General features: G+C 36.2%; 1 protein-coding gene across 1 annotated transcript in view; it reads right to left on the reverse strand.

Annotated features, from left to right (window-relative positions):
• Window positions 1-11643: 11643 nt before the first annotated feature.
• Window positions 11644-18819, reverse strand: part of LOC123540319 (acetylcholinesterase-like) — a 44662-nt gene continuing 37486 nt past the window's right edge. The window contains exons 10-11 of the mRNA XM_053526133.1: window positions 16438-16619; window positions 11644-15363 (exon numbers count right to left, since the gene is read on the reverse strand). Coding sequence (XP_053382108.1) covers window positions 15218-15363; window positions 16438-16619 — 328 coding nt within the window. The 3' untranslated portion in view covers window positions 11644-15217. The remainder of the gene's footprint in view (window positions 15364-16437; window positions 16620-18819) is intronic.

The raw sequence follows: 18819 nt of genomic DNA on the forward strand, positions 1-18819 counted from the left end.
TATACGTTACGGCTGCGTTATACGCGTTACGGCTGAGCTATACGCGTTATGTCTCAGCTATACATGTTACGGCTGAGCTATATATGTTACGGCTGAGCTATACATTTATGGCTGAGCTATACACGTTACGGTTGAGCTACACACGTTACGGCTGAGCTATACACGTTACGACTGAGCTATATGCGTTACGGCAGAGCTATACACGTAATGAGCTATACACGTTACGACTGGGCTATATGCGGTACGGCAGAGCTATACACGTAATGAGCTATACGTGTTACGGCTGAGCTATACACGTTAGGGCTGAGCTATATATGTTACGGCTGAGCTATACATGTTACGGCTGAGCTATACATTTATGGCTGAGCTATACACGTTACGACTGAGCTATACACGTTACCGCTGTGCTATAAACATTACGGCTGAGCTATACACGTTACGACTGAGCTATACACGTTACGACTGAGCTATACACGTTACGGCTGAGCTATACACGTTACGGCTGAGCTATACACGTTACGGCTGAGCTATACACGTTACGGCTGAGCTATACACGTTACGGCTGAGCTATACACGTTACGGCTGAGCTATACACGTTACGGTTGTGCTATACACGTTACGACTGAGCTATACACGTTACGACTGAGCTATACACGTTACGGCTGAGCTATACACGTTACGACTGAGCTATACACGTTGCGGCTGAGCTATACACGTTGCGGCTGAGCTATACATGTTACAGCAGTGCTATACACGTTACCGCTGTGCTATACACGTTATGGCTGAGCTATACACGTTACCGCTGTGCTATACACGTTACCGCTGTGCTATACACGTTACGGCTGAGCTATACACGTTACCGCTGTGCTATACACGTTACCGCTGTGCTATACACGTTACCGCTGTGCTATACACGTTACGGCTGAGCTATACACGTTACCGCTGTGCTATACACGTTACGGCTGAGCTATACACGTTACCGCTGTGCTATACACGTTACGGCTGAGCTATACACGTTACCGCTGTGCTATACACGTTACGGCTGAGCTATACACGTTACCGCTGTGCTATACACGTTACCGCTGTGCTATACACGTTACGACTGAGCTATACACGTTACCGCTGTGCTATACACGTTACGGCTGAGCTATACACGTTACCGCTGTGCTATACACGTTACCGCTGTGCTATACACGTTACGTCTGAGCTATACACGTACCGCTGTGCTATACACGTTACGACTGAGCTATACACGTTACCGCTGTGCTATACACGTTACGACTGAGCTATACACGTTACCGCTGTGCTATACACGTTACCGCTGTGCTATACACGTTACGACTGAGCTATACACGTTACCGCTGTGCTATACACGTTACGGCTGAGCTATACACGTTACGACTGAGCTATACACGTTACGACTGAGCTATACACGTTACCGCTTAGCTATTATTCAGGAGAAGTTCATTTGTACTTAAAACAAAAACTTTTGTATTCATTCATTTGTCAGAGAATTATCTAAACTTCTATTCTGAAATAGAGTTATAGCTGATATTTGATCCGTCAGACCTAGTTTGAAATAATCTTACATTTGAACTCTTGAGTAGCCACGAGGAACATGAGCATTGTTTGAAGTACAGATTTTCATTACATTTGGTCATGTTTCTGTGCCATTTATAATTTGGTCGTGTATCGGTGTATAACATGACACTTCGATTCGATAAATCCATAGAATTCATTCAACCTAATTATACTAAACCAAAATTTTATTCTAACCTTTTCTGTAGGTCTGAGGGCTCTTGAATTTTAAAATAATTTTAATAATCTTCAAAAATGAAATTTCGATGCAAAGCTATGATTGAAGTAATAAGATAAACATGTAATCATAATAAATCATTAATGTATCAAGTAAGTAATCAGGTTAGTTTTTTTACCAATGCGAAATGTACTGATTGTCTATTTTCAGAACAAGATATGATCAGAGTACAGTTTGATTGGATTTGGAAGTATTTTGTTGTAACAGAAATAGAACGATAAAAAGCCACATAACTCGTATTCTTCCTTCTTATAATTGGTAACAAGTACCACATAAAAACAGCACAAGAGTTTGACATGCTGATCATTTTAGTGTTTCCTCTGTGGGGAGTTTGACATGCGTCATATTTTATATCAGTGTTATATTTCATTACTGTTTCTGCAATAGCTTCTCACAAAAGAACTGGAATGAATTATCTTTAAATTAACGATATGTCTACATAATCGCTTGAATCAGACTTTATCAAGACGTATGCACGATGCAGTCACCTTGGTGTCATACAGGAAACTGTTAAACATTTCACTCTCTGTAGGAAATCATTTTTCACTATAATATTCACCTCTGGATATTGACATCGACAAACTTCTCTTTATAAATTTTTAATTTATTTACAATGTCTTCTGTAAAAATAGCGTTTATAAGCAGAAATGTTTTGTCCCACTGTGAACCTTGGAAAGAATCTAGGAACAGATGAGCATCCACACGCTTCTTGAAATCGCTCCAGGTACCAGACGACACTCGATCAACTCTGTCCTGTGTCGTTAATCGAAGAATTTTATTTTTCTTGATGTCGGAAAAATGGAGTTGAATTGAGACAATCCTTTGATCAAGGTACCAATCCTCGTTCTCGCCTTTTTTGACATCTTCATTCGGAATGCTTCTACCGTAATGTGTCGCTAACCAGGAATTAATATAAAGCGGAACGGTTTCATTTACATGTATTGGTTTAAGGTCCATAACTTTCATCCAGTTGCGTGCGCTCATACCGATTGATGTCATTGGTTGCATTTTAACATCTTGATCTCGCCAAGGAAACGAATTACAACAGTCTGCATTTAAAATGAAAATGTCATTTCCGCGAACTATGTCGTAAAATTCACCCTTTAACGGCACAATATCAATATCTGACGTCATAACAATGTCGTCAAGTTGTATCCAAGGGGCAACTAGAACAGCAAATGACCTTGACACCTGAGCATACGAAACAGGATTATGTGTGACTGGTATCGTGACAAAACGTGCAGAATTGTCAATATCCAGTGTCGTCTGCTTTACTAACTTAAGTAAAGTTGAACTATTCCAATATTCAATATCACCAGTGACAATAATTAAAGAATGCCAGCCAATCCGTTTCCAAGCAGCTATTGTTAATGGAAGACAGAAAATATAACCTTTTGGCATTTTACGGGTCACGGCTATAGAAATAACTATCCAACGTGATTCTGACTGTCCTGTAACGTTTCCTCTCCATGTTGACAGTCTGTTTGGCCAGTTCTTGTTTAACTGATAGTAAGTATCGCCATTATTAGTGACGTCAATTCCAGAGTCACTATTGGCGTAATAACGCGTCACTACAAACACTGTCACAAATAGTACAATAATCACACTAAATATTCTTTTTAATCTATTGAGAGACGCCATACTTATTTCACGAATACCGTTCCTTGTCATGCTATATACTGATCATACAGATAAATGCATGTTTAATTTCCATTGATATCAAAATTATTGTAATGTACAAAACTTAAGCTCATATGCACTCAAGCTTCAAGTATTAAGGAAAAAATATTTTCAAATGAACATCAAGTTTAACTTATTGTACATGTTTATTATGACTACTCCAACCGGTAGTGTATCCTTAAGATCTTGTATTGTCAAGGACCGCTAGTTCAATATAGTTAACTTCTTTATGTTCTCTTTCAAGGTCGTTTGTGTCTTTGTTAAACTAACTTGTATACACACGTAAATGATCACATGCAGCGCACTTAAAATATATTGCAAATAATTTGTGTAGAAGTAACATGTTGCCCATACCTCAACAGCTGTTGCAAAATAATTATACAAAATTCATTCAAGTGTAATAATAAAGGGGTTAAATATCGCACGAGAAATGATGTTTAGTCAGGCTGAATGATTGTGTACTTGTATCTCGTCTAGTTAGCGAAAACCCGAAAAAAATATAACGAATACAAAATGCTGGGGCGGATACAGGATTTGGTGTTTGGAGGGGTGTAAAATATTTGTAGTACAGCAATTAGGGGGATCCGGGGGCATGTCCCCCCGCCACTCCCACCCGACACACGGGAAATTGTGAAAACAATGGATCCGTCTATTCTGGACGTTCTGAGGTACATTTTTTGTACTTTATTTTGTGTTGAAAAAGGACAGGTTTTGTGACAAAATCAACCCAGATAACATGCTAATTATAGTCCATGTGTCGTACTTATTCTTGCGTAAGTATCTCAAAATTTCATAACCCGATTTCTGAGGATTTTTATGGGGAGGGGTTACCAATGGCTATTTTAACATAGAAATGGTAAAGACCATTATAGATGTTCGTGCAAACTTTGTTGGATTTTACTGTGCGAGCGTAGTGAGCGCGAAAAAATGCATTTTTTTTTCAACCAGAACAAAAGACAAATTACCTATGCGAGCGAAGCAAGCGAGAAAAAAACGCATATTTTATATTTTTCATCCAGACTAAAAGACAAATTACGTATGCGAGTGTAGCAAGCGAGAAAAATGCACATTTTGCACTTTTTTCAACCAGAACAAAAGACAAATTACCTCTGTTTCGGCGATAGTTTTTTTTATAATCATCACATATAATTATCATTTGATATGATATAATGAAATTATGATAAGACATAAGGAAAGTATCATATCATATTGTGAAGATATTATAACACATCTTGACATAACGGCTGCAAATATTTACTGTATATTATAGCATAAATAAATTCTTAAAAGATATAAAGAAAGTGTCAAAACATATTGATAGTATTGTCACACGACCTGACATAACCATAACATATAATGATTGAAAAAATACGCAAATAGGGCAGCCCTGGCGTTCCATATACTCATTATCATATATTACATGTTCTTGTACCTAAACTCACCTTGTCACATTTTTAGAAGTTCATATACGAGTGTTAATCTTTCGATTGACCTTGTTCGAAAATCGAAAAGTTTGCAGCAAGGTCAAACTATGGCGATAACATACGTACTACGTAGTAACATAATACATATAAACACACATTGTATTGAAGTAAACTCTGCCATTTTAAGACCTATTCACATATGCTTGGTTTTATTATATGACAGCAATGAATCATTACTTTATATCAATGTGATTGTTCAACATTTGTATGTTGTGGAAACTCTATGACACTTGGCTGAATTTCCCATATGAATATATAAAAATCCTTCCCATATTAAAAATAAGTTGACATAAAACTTGTTTATTTTACATGAAGCCGGCTTAATTGTAGACATTTTCTATGTTTAACCAGATTACTAGGTGATTCCCTTGAAAAAAAGAGTCAATTTACAGTAATTGCGTCCAGAGCTATAATCTCATATGATAAATCGTTTTTATCTTTAACAAAACTTGTTAAAAGTGACACCAAAATAACCTACACATGCAACAAAAACTGAGTCACATATACACATATAAACTGGTTAGTGTATATAAACTGGTTAATAAGCTATTATATAGCCCATTATTCACGTGTTTCAAATTGTGTGACGCTTTGTCCGCTTGACATTTAGTGCACATGACAAGGCTCTATTCACGTGCTGCTCTGTGCAAGTGATGTTCTGTTCATGTGACGCTCTGTTCATGTAACACTGTTCTCATGATGCTGTGTGCACATGACGCTCTCTTCAAGTGTCGCTCTGTGCACGTGACACTGTGCAAGTGACGCTCTGTGCACGTGACACTTTGTTCGTGTTACGCTCTGTTCACATTGAAAGTTAAAACCATCACAGATGTTGTTATTCACAGTATTGCCACAATCAAACTGAAATAATATACAATTGTAGCGTGTTAATGCTGCGAATCTGTGCAACTCCCTAAATAATTCTGTTCGACCTGTACCCTCTGTCTTGTTATTTAAAACTTATTTCTGCAGTACATTATTTTTTAGATACTTTAATGTGCTGAGGATATCATATTTGTGAGTTGAGCATTTTTCATTAAATACCGAAGTTACTAGATTAAGTAAATTGATGTCAAGTAAGTAAACTGAGCAGTTTTCGGTTATATACCGATGATGCCAGATATATGAATTGATCATTCATTCTTCAGTCATTTACCAATAATACTGATTAATGATTATAGGTTGATGACTTCTACATTCTTTCTCACTTACGGAAAATGTCAATTCAATGAACTGAGCGTTATTCACTCTTTTACATGCGGAGTGAAGAATAGTAAATAAGAAGTTTGGCCTTTAAGTGCGGCCAGTGTGTGTGTGCGTGTGTGTTCGGGTTTAACGTCTTTTTCAACAATTTTTCAGTCATATAAACGACGGTGTCTACTTGTAGCAGTGAGCACAATGTCCAACTTAATAGTGCTGCCTCACTGGAATATCACGCCGTAGACACGTGGCATGATACCCCACCCAGTAACATTATACTGACACCGGGCTGACCAGTCCTAGCACTATCCCCTTAATGCTGAGCGCCAAGCGAGGAAGCTGCCACCAGAACCATTAAGCTGTGGGTATATATGTGAGCGCCAAGCGAAGAAGCTGCCACCAGAACCATTAAGCTGTGGGTATATATGTGAGCGCCAAGCGAAGAAGCTGCCACCAGAACCATTAAGCTGTGGGTATATATGTGAGCGCCAAGCGAGGAAGCTGCCACCAGAACCATTAAGCTGTGGGTATATATGTGAGCGCCAAGCGAGGAAGCTGCTACCAGAACCATTAAGCTGTGGGTATATATGTGAGCGCCAAGCGAGGAAGCTGCTACCAGAACCATTAAGCTGTGGGTATATATGTGAGCGCCAAGCGAGGAAGCTGCCACCAGAACCATTAAGCTGTGGGTATATATGTGAGCGCCAAGCGAGGAAGCTGCCACCAGAACCATTAAGCTGTGGGTATATATGTGAGCGCCAAGCGCGGAAGCTGCCACCAGATCCATTAAGCTGTGGGTATATATGTGAGCGCCAAGCGAGGAAGCAGCCACCAGATCCATTAAGCTGTGGGTATATATGCGAGCGCCAAGCGAGGAAGCTGCTACCAGAACCATTAAGCTGTGGGTATATATGTGTTTTGCAAGCACACATTGTCTTACTATAATAAATCTTTCTTCCAAGTTAATAGAATCATCTGACTAACCAGTGGAGGAGAAATCACGAATCTCTGTATCAAATAGATGAATACGTCATAATATAAATGTTTGAAAACAAACTGATCTACCGTCGTCATTTCTAAAACTCCTACATAACTTCAGTCTATAAACGCACACAATACTTTTAGTTCCAAAATCTTAAAGATCTCCGCTACCCATCATTCATGTAAATAATTATATAAATAAATTGTAAATACAGAGATGCATTCATAATAAAATGTCCTGTAGTAAAAGTTAATTGTTGAAAAGCTTCGGTTGTCCTCGTTTGTTTTTGGTTAGATACATCAGGTAAATATAATTAAACAGTAGGAATTATGATCTGATAATAATTGAAGTATTTTCCCTATATAACTCATATAACAAGTGACCCCTCAGGGCCGGGCCTCTTTATAATTTGAACAATTCTGTTAGAGGTCCACTAGGCAACGCTACATACCAAATATCAAAAGCCTAGGCCTTCAGCTTCAGACAAGAAGATTTTTAAAGTTTTCTCCTATATAAGTCTATGTAAAACTTAGACCCCTAGGGCGCGGCTTCTTTTCCCCCCTTGGGCACAATTTGAACAATCTTTATAGAGGACCACAAGGCAATGCTACATACAAAATATCAAAAAACTAGGTCTTGTAATATCAGACAAGAAGATTTTTAAAAAAAAAAAAAAAATCTGTATAAAGCAAAGTAAAACTTGGGACCCCCGGGGCGGGGCCTCTTTTCATCCCAGACCCAAAATTTGAAAAATCTTTATAGAGGACCATTAGATGATGTCACATGTCAAATCTCTATGCTTTACAGCTTTGGACAAGAATTTTTTTAAAGTTTTTCCTTTCGGTTGCCATGGCAACCAAAGTTCTGCATGGAATGAGAGTCTTCGAATAATTTTGAAAGGGGTCCACCCCAAGGATCATTCCTGTGAAGTTAACAAAAGCTCACCTTGTGCCTTTGGCTCAGGTGAGCTAAAAACAAACAATCCAACTTTACATGACACCATTTTTCCTACACCAATTTTCCATTAAAGTTCTACCATAAATAGGAAGAAAATACGGGCTTAAATAGTTCCTAATGAAACGCAAGTCAGTGGTGGTCTGCTACCCTAGTGAATCGCCAGTCAGTGGTGTTCTGCTACCCTAGTGAAACGCCAGTCAGTGGTGGTCTGCTACCATAGTGAAACGCCAGTCAGTGGTGTTCTGCTTCCCTAGTGAAACGCCAGTCAGAGATGGTCTCCTACCATAGTGAAACACCAGTCAGTGGTGGTCTGCTACCCTAGTGAAACGCCAGTCGGTGGTGGTCTGCTACCCTAGTGAAACGCCATTCGGTGGTGGTCTGCTACCATAGAGAAACGCCAGTCAGTGGTGTTCTGCTACCCTAGTGAAACGCCAGTCAGAGATGGTCTCCTACCATAGTGAAACACCAGTCAGTGGTGGTCTGCTACCCTAGTGAAACGCCAGTCAGTGGTGGTCTGCTACCATAGTGAAACGCCAGTCAGTGGTGGTCTGCTACCCTAAAGTAACATATCTGATCTTGTCTGTACAATAAACTTCTGCTGTTGGTTTTGATTTGTAAACACCTGACATCATAGAAGTCACATGGTAAACATGAATATGTGCAATAACTGGAAAAAAAGGATCTATTTACTATGGACTTCTTTCCAATATACAATGGAGACATTAATGAGCTTAGTCCGTTTCTTGTAAAAGAAAAACAACTTTAGATATAAGAGTATTTCTGTATTTTATTAAAATATTTTACAATTGCAATTGTATAATTTTGCATTACTTAAATTTGGAATGTTCTGTACATATATTCCATGTAAATTATTGAAAATTATGGAATGCTTTAAATGTAAAAATCAACATTTTTCATAGTACGAAAATACAACACGATCAGAAACTATAATACAGAAATGGCACATTCTCACATAACTCCCAATAACATCAATAATGATGAAAAATATCATATCACTCTTTATTTAAGTATAAAGTGTCAATCTCATTAAAGGTGATTACTCACATTTGAGCAACATTTTATATTTTTCATATGGAACAAAATTATTATACCAATTACATAGTATAAGATCCCTATTAAAACTATGTTTTACTGATTTTTATAAAATTTTGCAATTAACCCCTTTAATATAAAATTAACAACCCCCTCCCCCTACCCCCGATTTCAGTAAAAACATCTTGGTTTACATTGGCATTTGACAACTATCATGATATTTCAATGTAATGCACCATAAAGACAAGTTTTAAAGCTGTGTTGAACCAAGATAGACAAAGGGAGGTAACAATTACTGCTGTACACTTTATGTTCAGTAGTGAAATATCCATGAATTTATATTCTTACAACGCAACCGAGTTTAGAAAAACCACAAAATGAAAAGAAAAGTACTAGAAGAGCATTGAAACTTGCGGGTAAACGATTTGTACAAGGGGGCGTAGCCCCCCCGCCCAGTATAAATTGTTTACCCGAGAGTTTTAATGTTCTTTCTGTTTTGTATCATAGCCATCCATATATGGTAGTTTTAGGCGTTCCACATTGCCATATACAGCAGTTCGTTGAGTACTTAAAATCCTTGCTTTACAAATGTGTAAAGCCCAGGTAAAATAAACCACTGCTAGAGCAAAAAATCAATAAAATACATTTCGCTGTCTACTGTTCCAGACATGCTGGCATACTTTCCTATCCCACAGTGCGGTAACTAGCGTGCGGGTATTAAATACCTGCACACTTTTAGTTACCGCACCCTGTACTCGAGTATACGAATTACCTGCACCAAATTTGTTAAGAAAAAAACACCGAGCTTGATACAACATTATATAGCAACTTAACTCGGAAGTGTGAAATACTGTTGACAAGAGGGTTGTCAATACTTTCTCTCAATCTTAAATTGAATGCAATACAAGCAGCAAAGATAAAGTCTAACAAGCTCCTAGATCTCACTCACTGATCTCATTGTCTAACAAGCTCCTAGATCTCACTGATCTCATTGTCTAACAAGCTCCTAGATCTCACTGATCTCATATTAAGAGATCTCATCAGAACGTAAATAAAAATTGTTATTATGCACATTCCAAAGTAACTTTTATAATGTTATCTGTCACTCATAGTCTATCCACTGTTTATAATGTTATCTGTCACTCAGAGTCTATCCACTGTTTGTAATATTATCTGTCACTCATAGTCTATCCACTGTTTGTAATGTTATCTGTCACTCATAGTCTATCCACTGTTTGTAATGTTATCTGTCACTCATAGTCTATCCACTGTTTATAATGTTATCTGTCACTCATAGTCTATCCACTGTTTATAATGTTATCTGTCACTCATAGTCTATCCACTGTTTGTAATGTTATCTGTCACTCATAGTCTATCCACTGTTTGTAATGTTATCTGTCACTCATAGTCTATCCACTGTTTGTAATGTATCTGTCACTCATAGTCTATCCACTGTTTTAATAAATCATCACTCATAGTTTATTTAATTTTGGTAATGACTATACGACACTCATAGCTCTATCCACTGTTTGTAATGTTATCTGTCACTCATAGTCTATCCACTGTTTATAATGTTACCTGTCACTCATAGTCTATCCACTGTTTGTAATGTTATTTGTCACTCAGAGTCTATCCACTGTTTGTAATGTTATCTGTCACTCATAGTCTATCCACTGTTTGTAATGTAATCTGTCACTCATAGTCTATCCACTGTTTGTAATGTTATCTGTCACTCATAGTCTATCCACTGTTTGTAATGTTATCTGTCACTCATAGTCTATCCACTGTTTGTAATGTTATCTGTCACTCATAGTCTATCCACTGTTTGTAATGCTATCTGACACTCATAGTCTATCCACTGTTTATATAAAACAATCATCCACATGTTTAATTTAAATTTTACCATGGCTAAATTTGACTGTCAGTTAAACAAGGAAGAAGCTCAAGCTCTGTATATTCTGCAATAAACAACGGTGGACATGCTGACAAGTCATGGAACATTATGACATCAATGATTGATGTTGAATTGCTGTAAGACGTTCAGTTCATTACAACTCAGATAAATAAAGCCCAGTATAATTTCTATCAAAAAAGATAATTCAATGAACATGTAAGAAAACAATCAAGGTCTTCTTGTGGTTTGTCCTCAAATTTACCATGGTTCATCATTCAGATGCTTCAATATTAAAGTTTCCACTAGTGCTAACACCTTCATGATTCAATTCCTGCACATCTCAACTCTGAACCCTGGTAAATAATAAATTAGACAAGAAACCACTTGACCGCTTGAAGGCCTTGATTATTTGTTAAATCATCCACATGTTTAATATACAAACATCCATAGGTTTAATATACAAACATCCACATGTTTAATATACAAACATCCACATGTTCAATATACAAATTTAATGGAATATATGAAGAAAAGAGATTAACTATTGACAAACATGATTAATAAAATGTAACATAAATCTGTGATGTCATGACTTTATTAGTGTATTTATAAATGTAAACTATGAAATAAGAAATAAAAAATTACAAGTTAGTTTAAAAAAAAATGAAAAGACTGTGCACAATATCAATGCCTTATATTGCAGGATAAAAACACAATGATTCAATTACTCATGGTGTAATCCTAAAATGTACAAGTGATGACTTGATTAATCAAAGAGTCAAAATATCAGGAATGAAGTTTCATGACATGCTTGTTGACTACATACTGTCAATGTAAGAATACCTCAAATCAAGGTCTGTTCTTACGTCCCTATATATCAATTCAAAAATTATCATTATTTATGTCAAACCTGTTTTGAAACAAAAGGGACATGATGGCCAAAGATCTCTCGCCAGAGTTTTAGAGCTTAAACGAGGACTTTAAAATGCACCATGTGTTGGAAGTTCGAGAGACAGTAGAGGTTGATTACCGTACATAAAATAGTGTGACAGATGACAAACATCTAAAACACTAAATGCTCCTTGTGTCTTTAAAACTAGTTGGAAAAATACACACAGACAATTGGAGCAGGCCAATGTTGTTCTGGAAAGTTACTTAAATCCTGAAGTGAATGAAAAGAAGTTGCTTAACAGAATTTCTATATTTAGCTCTAGTGGCTCCAAAAAGGGATCAGAAAATGTTTATAAGAAAACCTTACAATGATGCTACAGACCAAGTTTGGTAAGATTGATCAAGCAGTTCATGAGAAGAAGCCTTTCTAGAGAATTTGTATTTTTAACTGTAGCAGCCGCACCCCCCCCCCCCCATTTAACAAACTACAAAAGCAGACCTTAAAATGATGCTTTACTTCTAGTGGCCACTAAGAGTCAAGCACCACTCCCATTTGAAAAAAAACTTCGAGAGGATCCTTACAATTTTGCTACAGATCAAATTGAATGAATATCTACCAAACAGTTCACGAGAAGAAATTGTTTAAAGGTATTTGTATTTTTAGTTCTAGTGGTCCCTAATAAGGGGCAACCACCTTGATTTTGAAGACATTTAGAGATGACCATAGAATGATATTACAAACCAAGTTTGGTGAGAACATTGTATCAAACAAGCACTTAATGAGAAGCTGTTTAAATGTATTTCTATTTTTAGCTGTAGCTGCATCTTACAGAGGTACGGCAACCCCATTTGTAAAGAAAATAAGGAGAGAACCGTATAAAGATGCTATAAACCATGTTTAATGGAGATCCATCAAGCCTTTCGTGGTAAGAAGTTGTTAAAAGTATTTTCTATTTTTAGCTTTCGTTGCCTCTAAATGTGGCGAAGTGCCCCCATCTGACCAAACTTTTGAGAGGACTTTAAAATGATATTTCAGAACAAGTTTGATGAAGATCCATCAAGCTTATCATGTGAAGAAGTTTAAAAGTTTATTTCTATTTCTAGCGCTGGAAGCCACTAAACGGTGCCCAGTTGAATCATTTGAGTAAACTTGATAAAAGTTGACCAAGTTTGGTGCAATTCTGAACATTAGTTTTAGCGGAGATTTTATCTAAAGAAAAGTGTGGACAGATAGAAGGTGCATGATCACAATAGCTCAGCCTGGACACTTCATGCTCAGGTCGTCCCCTTGTCCAAAAGCCAGAATAGTATCCTACACAACAATATCTATGTGCTTTTATACAAATCAATTAATGAAGGCCCTGATTAATTACTACCTGATTTGGATGATTCAAAGCCTTAAAACCTGAGCAAATTCAATTTACATGGTAATCACTGTTACCATGGTTATGTATATACAATGATCTATACAAGCAAAAGTGATATGTATTAACAACTCACTATGTACAAAATCATACATGTAATTATTAAAATAATCTAAAATTAATCACTATTAAATAGTTCTACTTTGGTATGATGAACTGCAATTTTTTAAGTAAAAGGTACACCCTTCTTCCAAAAATATCTTCAAGAAAAGTAAAAATATCATGGGAAATTAATAACCATACTAAAATATTCAACATTTTCAAACCAAATCAAAATGTGTAAGTTACATTTTTATTGATCTTACAATTTGGACAGTACCACTGACTGTTAGAAGGGGTGCATACCAAAAAGATACTGACTGAACAGCAAACAGTGCAGGTCATGATCAGACTGCATAGATGTGCAGGCTGCTCATTATCTGTACTTGTTGCAATGGCAGAATTCGTGTCCAGCATGATAAGGGTTAAACAACAGAAGTTTAATTCTTGTAAAAGAAACGGAATAAAACTAAAAGGTAAAACACACAATGAAAAATTATACCATTAAAAATTTAAAAATTTAAAAATATACATTAAAAAAAGACATACTAAAATTGTAATTCTATCTTCTTTGTAAAAAATACCGCAAGTGTTTATAAAGTTTGGTACAGAGAAGATATAGAAGTCATGATGTCTGGCTTTTAAAACCAAACCTAACATACATGTACATTCTATAGATGACATTATATAGAATAAATAAGTCATAATTCATTCATTCTAACCAAGACAATTATTACTAAATTTATACACTTCTATATAAAAAGAGCTGTCCGTAAGACAGCGCACTCCACTTTTCTCAGTGCTTGACTCTGAATTAGAGCTTTGCCTGTAAAAAAAAATCCAAGTTAAAAAGGGACATAACCCTGTCCAAATTCAAATCAGAGTTATGGGAATTGTGTCTCCTGGTTTAGACTTTGATACTGAATAACTATTTTGAGTTTCAAGTCAAAAACTTTAATAGTAACAGAGATATTTCACTTTATCAAAAATTTTAACAAAAAATTCTAAGTTAAAAAGGGGTATAATTCTGTCAAAATTCAAATCAGAGTTATGGGGATTGTTTCTCCTGGTGTAGACTTTAAGTGTAAATAAGTATTTTAAGTTTCAAGTCAAAAGCTTTGTAAGTAACAGAGATATTTGACTTTACCAAAAACTTTAACCAAAAATTCTAAGTTGAAAAGGGGCATTATCCTGTCAAGATTCAAATCAGACTTATGGGAATTGCGTCTCCTCATGTAGACTTTGATAGTCAATAACTTTTTTAATTTTTCAAGTCAAAATCTTTAATAGTAACAGAGATATTTCGCTTTATCAAAAATTTTAACAAAAAATTCGATGTTAAAAAGGGGCATAATTCTGTCAAATTCAAATCAGAGTTCTGGGGAATGTTTCTCCTCATGTAGACTTTGATGGTTAATAAGTATTTTAAGTTTCAAGTCAATAGCTTTGATAGTAACAGAGATATTTGACTATCAAAAACTGTGACCAACGGCGACGCCGACGCGAGAGTGCAATAGCTCTACTTTTTCTTAAAAATAGTGCTAAAGTCATATACTACAATCAAAAATAGTACTAAAAAGTTCAGTTGTTTGGTTTCTGTTCTTTTCTTAATTTGTAGAATACAGCTGTCACAAGAAAGAGAATCTGGCACTGGTTGCTTTGGCAGGAGCTTTGTACTGCCCGAGAAGTTGATCCTTAAGCCGGGTACTCCAATCCACACTTTCAACCAGTGAAAGTTTGCTACGATATTTTACAGGTTCTAACAATGAGCATGTAAAACAAGCAGACATCCTGCCGTTAGTAATCTCGTGGTCTCATTCTACATATGACAATTCCTAGAGCTGTCACAATAATAATTAACACAATAGCTAATGCTGTCACTGACCACGTGGCGTACTCGTACATCGAGGCATGAGGACTGAGTGGGGCTTGTGTTGTAAACCCTGAAATAATATAAACAACATTGTCAAACACTTATGAAAGAAAATCATACTTGAGCTATATAGATCCAAAATTCTAATTCAATGCCTCCAAATGTATTTCTTTCAAAACAAACTAGATTGCCAAAGTCTTCCAATAAAATCTTTAAGATCCTTTGGAAGCATAAAACAGCAGTAGATTCAGTTTGACTAAGACTTCTCCTGAGGCTAAATGAAACCTGCAACAATTCTCGAGACCTCTTGCACCAGTTAAAGATGCATTTTGTTACAAAAGTATGTTGATTAGACTACATTTTATTATACTTTTAAAGGATCAAAATATACCCCTAGAGGCCAAACATTTCTCTACTAGTACCAGAAAATAACTGTAAGTACCAAACAATATCCAGAGAATACCCGTTACACTTAAAAATACCCTTAAGGACAGCAAAGTATTGTAATAATGGTGCAATAAACAAAATGTTTATATGCCGAATGGACAGCAAATTTAACCTGTCAAGTGCCATGTTTCTTATTTCAAAGTAGCAGTTAAGCAAATCATGAGATGTATTTTACTTGTTACAACAGTTACCATGTACATATAGTTTATTTATTTATTTTGTTGGATTTAATGTCACACCGACACAATTACAGGTCATATGGCGACTTTCCAGCTTTGATGGTGGAGGAAGACCCCATGGGCCCCTCTGTGCATTATTTCATCACGAGCGAGCATCTGGTTAGAACCACCCGCCTTCCGTAAGCAAGCTGGATGACTTCTTCACAAGTCATGAAGAATTCAACGCCCTGAGTGAGGCTGGAACCCACATCGATAAAGAGCAAGTGACTGGAGGTCAACGACCTTATCCACTCAGCCCCCATACACATATAGACCTTAAAGAAAGCACTATACTGGTTTTAAAGTTCACAATGTGAGATCAAACTAGATGTGTGTCCATAGGACACTGGCATTCCAACATCCTGTCACTCTAGTGCATATTTTTGGCAGAGTCAAGGGCCATAACTCTGACTGTGAGAAGTCTCAATGAAAATCTCTGTTCGTCAATAAATTTATAATACAGAAACTGTTGCACTTACCACTATCCCTGTTTGAGACAGCTAAGAAGTATTCCCGCCAAAATGCATAATTTCTCTGGCGGTAATTTATGTTGTTTCTAGATTTATTTCCAATTTCTAAGTAAGAATGATTCTGTAGATTATATTCAAGCCAAGAAACATTGGCAAAATTACTGACTGAAAACTTTGTGTCTGTCGGATTTCTGAAAAAAAACAAACAAAACACAACAACTGTAAGAGATTTAAGAGATTTTATAGATAAATACAAAATGTTTATACAGTCAGATTTAGACTGAAAGAAGATAAACAAGAGCTGTAAAAGGACAAAAATGCTTAACTATTCAACTGTCCTGACACTACAGCGAGTTCACTTAATGAACATTAATGTTAATAACAGCAGCTGTCAGTTGACAGCGCGCTCGACTATTCTCAGTGCTTGATAGTTTAATATAAGCTATGAGTAAAACTTTAACATTACAATAAGCATATTCCAAGTCGAAAAAGGGCCATAATTCAGTCAAAATGCTTGACAGAGTTGTCTGCTCCTGTTTACAGACTGGGGTCATGATGGTAAACAAGTATGCAAAATATGAAAGCAATATCTCAATGGACTTTGAAACTATTTGGGGTGGTACACAAACTTTAACATTTGTGTGAAGCTCGTGAACGCTAATGCTCACGCCGACACCGGGGCGAGTAGGATAGCTCCCCTATTCTTCGAATAGTCAAGCTAAAAAAGGCAAATAATCTTGTAAACATGCAAACAATAGTTATGGAACCTGTATAATGCATGTCAGATTATCACAGTGGTCAATTGTGAAATGTTTTAATCAATTCCCATTAGCAGATACTGAAATACCAGCTTACAAACAAAAACTTTACCAACACGAGCTGTCCAGGCTGTCTGCTATTTCAATTGTTGTTCTAGAAAGAGGAACATTAACCTAAATGTTAAATTATATATAGAGTTTTAATCCTGCATAAGTACTTTAAGCAGAAGATTTTTCGCTTAAGAGGGGACATATTTTGCAAAATATATATCAGAGTTGAGATCTGATGCTATGACCTAGTTTAATTAACCTGAATAAACATGTAAAGTTTCAAATCAATTATTTGCATTAGTTTCTGATACAGTAACTTGCATGCAAAACTTTGTAAACCAGGATTTTCTAAGTCCAAAAGGGTGCATAATTTGCCCAAAATACATGTTAGAGTTATGGAACTTGACACAGTGAGGTTGGTAATTGACATAAAAAAAAAGGAAGTGATAAGTGTCAAAGCTACATGCCTTTAAATGATAGCTATGTACTTATGTCAAACATTAACCAAAGTGTGACACTGACACATGGATGAGCAAAGACACTACTGCTGATGCTATTGAATGGCAAGTGCAATAGCACTACATATTCCTTGGGAAGTCAAGCTTTATTCCTGTAAAGTGTGAAACACCACTTTTCACCACGTTCATGTTACCTTAGTTATATAAGGACAGTCATTTAACCTAGCCTGAGTCACTAGTACTGACTTGTTCTTCACAAGAATACTAACTGTTTTCCACAAGTGTCTGACTTGTTCTCTACAAGAAACTCAATACCGTATAGTGGGTTAATTCTGTGGGTTTTCATTTCTGCTTAATCTGCGGGTCGAGGCTTTCACGCAGAAATTAATTCTGCACATTTAAACTATCAGCAGAATTTTTTGACGCAGAAATAAACTTTGATATTTCGCTTCATATAATGACTTGTTTATATTTATCTCACGAGTTTTTCGTCTGCTGTCAAGTAATTCACACCGTATCGATTGTGGTTGATTGCTTTTGTTATTGTATCAATCTATTGTCCATGAATGAATGGTTACCATTTTGGGTGTGTAATCTTTACAAGTGTATATCACAAAACACTCTAGGTTTATGAAGAGTTAAACAAACTTATTAATGCGTGTTGTAATTGTTGTAAATGAATGGACTGTGAACGGACTACAGTCCATAAAATAAACAAATGTGTTTGTAAATATGGACGGATCCAAGCGGAAAGGGAAGAAGCATTTTATAAAAATATTCCGATGGCAAAATACAATACATGCACGAATACCAGACCAACATATAAACCGGGAAAGTCTATTTTATTGGTACATCAACACAGCTGACCCATTTAAACGAGCTGTATGTACTAGATTTTGCATTTGTATATATTTGTAAGTAATTGTAAAGTTTTCTACCAGCAATATTACATTTTATGAAAATGTCTTTCAAAATGAATTACCAGTACTAGACCTACAGTATTTATTTTTTTAAATCTGATTTTTGATCATGTACTGTAATGGAAAGAAATCAGATTTAAACATAAATCAGCTGTGCCAACTTCACTGTCATAGATTCTGACCTAGATAATGCCACCAAGACAT

This window comes from Mercenaria mercenaria, chromosome 16 (assembly GCF_021730395.1).
Source record: "Mercenaria mercenaria strain notata chromosome 16, MADL_Memer_1, whole genome shotgun sequence".
Taxonomy (NCBI): Eukaryota; Metazoa; Mollusca; class Bivalvia; order Venerida; family Veneridae; genus Mercenaria; species Mercenaria mercenaria.